This window comes from Passer domesticus, chromosome 20 (assembly GCF_036417665.1).
Source record: "Passer domesticus isolate bPasDom1 chromosome 20, bPasDom1.hap1, whole genome shotgun sequence".
Lineage (NCBI taxonomy): Eukaryota > Metazoa > Chordata > Aves > Passeriformes > Passeridae > Passer > Passer domesticus.
Window position 1 is genome coordinate 10,441,968 of NC_087493.1, and position 7,451 is coordinate 10,449,418.

General features: G+C 56.0%; 2 protein-coding genes across 2 annotated transcripts in view; both read right to left on the reverse strand.

Moving 5' to 3' along the window:
- Positions 1-6,172, reverse strand: part of HS3ST3A1 (heparan sulfate-glucosamine 3-sulfotransferase 3A1) — a 31,536-nt gene extending 25,364 nt beyond the window's left edge. The window contains exon 1 of the mRNA XM_064395631.1: positions 5,374-6,172. Coding sequence (XP_064251701.1) covers positions 5,374-5,933 — 560 coding nt within the window. The 5' untranslated portion in view covers positions 5,934-6,172. The remainder of the gene's footprint in view (positions 1-5,373) is intronic.
- LOC135284465 (basic salivary proline-rich protein 1-like) lies at positions 6,053-6,889 on the reverse strand. Its single transcript, XM_064396007.1, has one exon. The coding sequence runs from the start codon at positions 6,887-6,889 to the stop codon at positions 6,053-6,055; it is 837 nt and encodes a 278-aa protein (XP_064252077.1).
- Positions 6,890-7,451: the final 562 nt, after the last annotated feature.

Sequence of the window (7,451 nt, forward strand, 5' to 3'; positions counted from 1 at the left end):
CCCCCAAGGCAGCAGGACAGGCTATGAGCACAGCTGGAGACCCAAAATCCAACCAGAGTGGCTAAAGCAGGTGAATCTGCTGCTTCTCTAAAGTTTATCCCAATTTTTGCCATAAATGAGCTCCCACCCCAGCCAGCTGCAGCTTTGTGCTGCCCTCCACGAGAGCTGGCTCTGAGAATTTCACTGACAACTTCTTGGACAGCCAAGGCCATGCTTTCCCAATTGCTCAGCACCAGCAGGCAGGGCCAGGGGAGCTCTGCTTGCAAACATCTGGGGCAGAGGCAGAGCCACAAGGTGGGGGAGGAAGGTGCTGCTCTCTCCAGGACTGGGGTGTGAAGCAGCACTGAAGAGGAGGATGGGCCCCAGGCTTCTGAACCTCCCCTGTTCAGACCACAGCATCTGGAAAGAAGAGTCCAGTAAAATCTGAAGTATTTATTTTGCTGCATTCTGATAGGAATGTGGTTGACTTCTCGTAATATGCCAACTCAAGAGCTCACTCCATCATCAGGAACAGACACAAACCCCGGATATGAACTTCTCCATTAACAGAAAACAGAAGGGATATGCAGAGATACAAAATGCTTGAAAAAACCACAAAAAAAAAAACAAAAACAAAACAAAACAAAACCCTTTTGGGTCTATTTAAGGAGTAAGAGGGGGAAGAGCCCAGCCCCAGCTCTCTGCACAGTGCCATCCCTGCAGAGCCCATCCAGCTGTGAGGGGACAGCCAGCCAAAGCTGTGCCAAGGCTGCAGCTGCTCTGCCAGCAGCTCTGCTGGGGCTCACTGCTCTGGGTGGTGTTCAACCCATCAGAATCCCTGCAACTCCTCATCTGTGCTGCAGAGAGGTGTCACACCACAGCCCTGCTGGTTCCATCCCCAGAATGATGGAACAGGGCAGTGACTTCCCCTTTACACGTGGGGAAACTGAGGCACATCTCCCCAAACTTCCAAACTGCTTCAGATCTCTGCTGAAAATCCTTGGAGTACCCAAGTCCAGGCAGTGGCAAAACACGTGAGCACCAGAACCAGCTACTGCCTTACACAGACTCACCAACTCCAGCCTTGATTTCCCCGCATTTCCAGCTCCTTTCCCCAGCAAAGAAAGGTCCCTTCAGCCACCCACAGACCCAGCTCATCCTCCTTGCCCAGGAGACCCAGGCTGCCCAGCCAGCAGAGCTCTCTCCACTGTCTGTGCCAGGCTCAGCCCATCTCCATCTGTTGTTTACAGAGAATTAGCTGCACTTTGGGGCCACGACCACCTTTTGTTTCCTTTTTATACAGTACCTGGCCCTGCCAGCTCGGTGCAGGAGGTGTTTGATTACACAGCTAATAAATAAACAAGGACCTTGATCCTCTTCAGCATGTGGCTGTCCAAGGCTGCAATTTCCAGGGAAACTGCTTCAGGCTGTGCTTGATGCTATTAGTGAGTCAAATGTGCTTGGGAGATGAGATGTTCCCAGGACAAGGAGAAGGTATTGCTAAACCAGCCCTTCCTACCTGCAGCAGGGAGTGGGAAACCCAGACTGGTTTCATGTCCAATCACACAAGCCATGCGCTGTGCTGGGCACACCCTGAACACAAAGAGCTGGTGCTTCTTGCAGAAGCTTCTGGCTGAAGGAAGGTGGGGAGATGATCATTTCAAGGCAACTACTGCTACAGCATCTCCCTCACACGGGAGGGACTTTCCTCCTGAAGGCCACCTGGTCCTGCTCCACCTTCTATAAATTGTATTCACTGCTCTGATGTCCCCCCAATATCATCCACACACTCCCTCCCACTCTTATTCACTCACAGAATGCTCTGCTGGATTACAGAGACCTGCAAACCTCCGCCACAGGAGCAGCCTGACTCCTCCATCCCCAGGGCTCTGCCTTCACCCTGGTCCCAGGCACAGAGGATGGGACACAGCTCGAGCTGGGATGCAGCTGCTCACAGCTGCTGGGAGCATCTCCCCTCGCAACAATCCTCCTCTTCAGCATCTGAGATGTTCTCTGTTCCTGCTGGGAGCATCTCCCTTCCCAACAATCCTCCTTTTCCTCCATCTCAGACCTCTTCAGCATCTGAGATGTTCTCTGTTCCCTTTCACTCAGAAATATCAGTGGTTGTGTAGATTACAAGGAAGAAAAAAAAAAAAAACTGGAAAAAAAATCCCAAGAGGACATTAATTAGGAGTCAGAACTCCCCAGCTCTGGAAGCACTGAGGAGGAGAGATATTTAAACTCCCAACCTGACGGAGTAACTTTGAATTATCTTTCATCTTCCCCTGCATCAGATGTAATCTAATGACATTAACTTGGCTTCACTCTAGTGAAAGTGGCATTGGTGCTACAGAGGCAGGGAGATTAAAACATCTGAAATAATGTTCCTGGGGTGAGTGACAGTATAATGGCATTCCAACAGGCAGCTCAATCAGTGCCAGACTAACAAAAGATCAGAGGGAAAGAGCCAGATTCGCAGTATCACCCGCAAACACAGATATTTTCTTTTAATCCAGGCTTTTTTTTAACATGACTGGCTGAGCCCCTGTTCTTGGGAGTTTTCCCCAGGCTGTAGAGCCGTTTTTGGGTGGGGGTTGGCAGTTGAACTCTATTAAAGCCCGTGCTCACCTGCTACTGAACTCTGCCAGCTCAATAGCCTTGTTCAGGGCTGGAGCAGCAATCCCAGCACTGAAGTCAATGCGAGCATTGTGGGCTGCCCCCTCCCTCCTTTTGTCCCCACTGGATGAGGGGACTCAAACCCAAAACAGAAAGAGCTCCTTTGGGCACACAACTGCCCTTGATATTCAACCCACACGCGGGCCCACACGGAGGTGTCACACTCACCAAATTAAACCCCACAGATGGTTTTTACAAAGTCAGCTTCTCCGGGGGACCTCGGGCTGTGGGAGCTGCACTGTTATTCCGTTTATTTCCTGGATGATGTTTCCAAGCACCCAGCAGGTCACAGGCACACCTGGCTGGCTGCTCCAGCAGCATCACCCACAGCTCAGCCCATCCCCTGCTCACAGCAGCTCCTAGGGGAGCAGCTCTTTTATTCCCAGGGAAAATCAGGGCTCTCCTCATGCCCAAAACCCCACAGCCGCCCTGTCCCTGTGACAGCCCACCTCTGTGTGCCTGTGACAGCAGCATCAGCTACACAGGCTGGCTGCCTCTTCAACCTCTGCAACAGCTTTTTGTTCCCTGGGCACTGCTTCCCGGGGCGCTGAAAACAAACCCAAGTGTTTATACCTTGTAATGACCCTAAACCTGTTTAGTCTGACTGCTGGGAAACAGCAGCACACATGAAACCCAAGCCTCTGATGCCAAAGATAAGGAATCGGGACCTCTGGCAAACATCTGGCCATTTCCCCAGCGCCAAGCCCTCATCAAAGATCACCACAAAGCCTGCAGAGAGACAGGTAGGTTTGTAAATGAGCATTTGGAAGTGGTGAGCAGCGTGCTGGCACCGCAGCCCTGCCAGCGCCGGGACCCGGTGTGTTAGCAAAGATTACTCACACAAGCAAAGCCAGCAAGATTAGGTCTCAAAGGAATAATTCCGCACAAAGAATTCACTGTACCTCAGCCTCCACAGGGCTAATAAAAAAAAAAAAAAAAAAAAAAAAAAAAAGGAAAGAAAAAAAAAAGAAACTCAACTCAGAAGTACTAAATACCAAATACTCAAGTACATCAAATACCAGAACAAACAAACTGCAGCGATTAATGGGAGAGTTCATGTGCCAACTGCTAAAACACAATGATTACACAAACAGCGCACGGGACAGCACGGCCAAGGAAAAAGAGCTGCAAGATCAAGACCAAACCTCTGGAAAACGATATCCCCGACACCGAGGACTGCACTATGCCCCAAATGCCTGTGGCTCCTCCTCTGTCTAGGTCTGCACTCCTGCTTCCACAGGCAGGTCTGTCCCACTGCCATCTGCTCCTCAAAGCTTCGAGAGCATCTTTGATGAATGAGCTTTTCTGCATATCCACCATAAATTTCAGTAGATGCCACCCCGCAGCCATGTGTTTATTTTTCAAAGTCAAGACTTGATTAGAGTTCTTGAGGTTTTTCAGATTCATTTTTAACGTTTCCTTTCTGCTACAGGTCAGCATGTGGAAATTGGATAAGCACAGACTAAAAATACAATTTTGTAGACAGCTTCAGCCCACACAAAAGGAAATCTTTCTCCTCAAGAGAGCCCACACTTTGCAGGCTGCAGAAACCCAGCGTGTTTCTGACACTGGAGGATACACAAGGAAGCTCATCCCTTCCACGTGTTAAGACTTTTACATAAACACCAGGACTGCCAGTACTACCCTACTCCACATTTCAATACTGTCACCACAAGCCGAGCCAAAACCCTCTTGTCTCTGCTAATAGCCGGGCTTTATGCGAAAGTAAAACAAACTCCAGGGGTATCCAAATCCTCCCCTGTTTGCTTGTTCACTCAAGAAAGCCACACACAGGACACACTTCTCCAGTCAGTTTCACTCTCACTCTAACCAAGCCCTCCTGTAGGAATCTGCCGGGAAAACGCTCCTCTACTAACTTTAAACACACAACAAAAAAAGACCTGAACAACTTCAGCGAGAACCCTCTTGGCTTTAATGCTTACTGCCTTGTTTAACAAAACACGAATTCATTGGAAGAACCACCCGATCAACCCTTTGCTAGTATTTCAAAGGCAAGGTGAGCATGTTTGCCGGAGGGGTATGCTCCTGGAAGTGACATTTTTGGTTAGTCCTTACTGGGACGCTGAAATATTTAAATGAAATATTATTTTCCTGTGGGAAATGGAGGGGTGTTTGTCCACATTGTCTATAGGAAAAGTGGCTTCCAGCGGCTGGGCTGGGAGATCCGATGGGGATGCAGGGGGGGCTCGGTGAGACTCAGCGCTCAGCCACAGGTCCGGCAAAGAGCTGCGGGAGCACAAAGATCTCGGGGTGCTTCTCACGGCAGGGCTCAGCTCTGCCTCAGCATCCCCGCGCAGTGCTCGGGCCAGCGGGGCACCCTCCGCTCCTCCTTTGTGTCACACAGGGGCTCCGCGGGCTGCAGAGGGGACAGCGGGGACAGGAGGGACAGGAGGGACAGCGGCGTCCTGGGGCACAGCCGGGAGATGAGGGCTGGAGGATTTGGGAGCGGGAGCACGAGTGGAGCGAGGGGCTGCGGGCACAGCCGGGAGAGGAGGGCTGGAGGATTTGGGAGCGGGAGCACGAGTGGAGCGAGGGGCTGCGGGGAAGAGCGCTGGATGAACGGAGAAACGAGCACAGGGCTGGCGGGGCAGAGGAAAGCATCGCTCGCTGCCGGGAGCGGCGGCCAGCGGGGGGCACTGGCGGCTCGGCCACCGCTGCCTCCCCATCCCCATCATCCCCACCATCCCCGTCCCGTACCTGTACCAGCCGAGCCCCCGCTCGTAGTTGCGGTCGAAGAAGTGCGGCTCGGCGCCGACGGCGCGCACGTCGGGGTGCACCCGCAGGAACTCCAGCAGCGCCCGCGTCCCTCCCTTCTTGACGCCGATGATGATGGCCTGCGGCAGCCGCTTGCTGCCCTCGCCCAGCAGCAGCGCCAGCGTGCCCGCCGTGCCAACCCCGCCGCCCGAGCCGCCGCTGCGGCTCCCGCCGGCCCCGGCCGGCTCCTCCGCGCCCGGCGCCGCCTCCTGCCGCCGCCGCCGCTGCTTCAGCCGCTGCAGGAGCCGCTTGCGCCGCGCCGCCGCCGCCTGCCAGGGGGGCAGCTCGGCCGAGCCGCCCAGCAACTCGCCGCCGCCGCCCTCGTCCTCCTCCGATGCGGCGCCGGCGGCGATGATGGGTCCGGGCAGCGTCTGGCAGCGGTCGGCCAGGCAGTAGAAGACGTAGAGGGACATGAGGAGGGAGCAGAGCATCACCAGGAACTTCTTGAAGATGCTGCGCGGCAGCGGCTCGGCGGCGGGGGCGGCCGCCGCGCTCACGGCCATGCTACCCCGAGAGGGCGGCCGGGCGCCCCGGCCATGCTCCGCGGCCGCCCCCCGGCGCGGCCCCTCCGCGCTGCGCTCCGCGGGCCCGGGGGGCTGCGCGCTGCCGCATCCCCGGCGCTTCAGGGGGGCATCCCCCGCGGGGGACGGCGCTCGGGGCGGCCGGGGAGCCGCTCGGCGGGGCTCGACGCGCGGCTCCCACGTGCGGAGCCCGCCGCGGAAAACTTCGGCGGAGGCATCACCGGGAGCGGGGCGGAGCGCTGCCGGCGGCGGGGCCAATGGCGCGGCGGGGGCGGGGGGCAAGGCCGCCCCCGGAGCGGGCGGACCCGCTGGGAAGCCGCTGCCGAGCCCGTCAGGGGGGAGAGGGGGTGGCCGGGAGGCTGTCCCGGAGGATGCGGGGATGCTCGGACCCCCGGGAAGCCGTGCCAAGGGATGCGTGGGTGGCCAGGAGGTGGTTCCGGAGATGCAGGGATGCCCCGGAGGATGCTCGGGGGGATGCGTTGGTGGTTCCGGAGGTACACGGATGCAGGGATGCCCCGGACGCTGTCCCGGAGGATGCGGGGATGCTCGGGGGGATGCGGAAACCCCCGCGAGGCCGTGCCGGGGGATGCCTGGGTGGTTGGGAGGTGGTTCCGGAGATGCAGGGATGCCCCGGAGGATGAGGGGATGCTCTGGGGATGCGGGGACCCCCGGGAGGCCGTGCCGAGGGATGCGTGGGTGGTTCCGGAGGTACACGGATGCAGGGATGCCCCGGAGGCAGTGCCGGGAGGTGCGGCGGTGCCCCAGAAGCTTTGGCGGAGGGTGCAGGGATGCCCTGAGTCTATCCCGCGGGGTAGGGAGGAGAGCTGGGAACTCTTTGCTGCTTTCCCTCTCGGTGCTGACTGCTCTCCAGCCCCCGTGGGACATCGTGCTGCCTCTTTTGGCAGCCGAACCCCGCAGGGCTTTTCTGTCCAGCACATGCGGTGCCATGAGACCCCGGTGTCCACCTGCCTGTAAGACCACTCAGGTTTTGAACGAACCCCCCCGCATCCCCCCAGACCTGAGAACAAATTCCTGATGTGCCCAGTAATCCACCCTGACAGACACAAATACCTTTGCACGGAACAACAGTCCCCCTAAAGCTCGGCAAAGCCACTGGCAGGGCTGTAAAATACACTCACAGGATCACAACCAACAGTTCCACTGAGCTCCGTGCCGAACACAGCACAGAAACACCCAAAATCAGCCTTTTCCCCCCTAATTTGCACAAGCTGCCCCTAGGCTGGCTGCAGAATCTGGCCCACGGTTGGTAAGAAATATCTACAAACGCAACACGATATTGCTCTTGGAATTTGCTCTTCTCCTCTGAGAGTACATAAAATGTGGAAATAGCTCTCAGCTCCGTGGCTCGGCTGCCTGATTCTAAGGGCTTCGTTATTTCATTGCCTGTGGGAATGCCCTCTTAATTTGAAATGTTTGTCATAGATTATAGAATTTTCAAACAAATGTGCACATGAAACACTTGACTTAGATCCTTTTTTT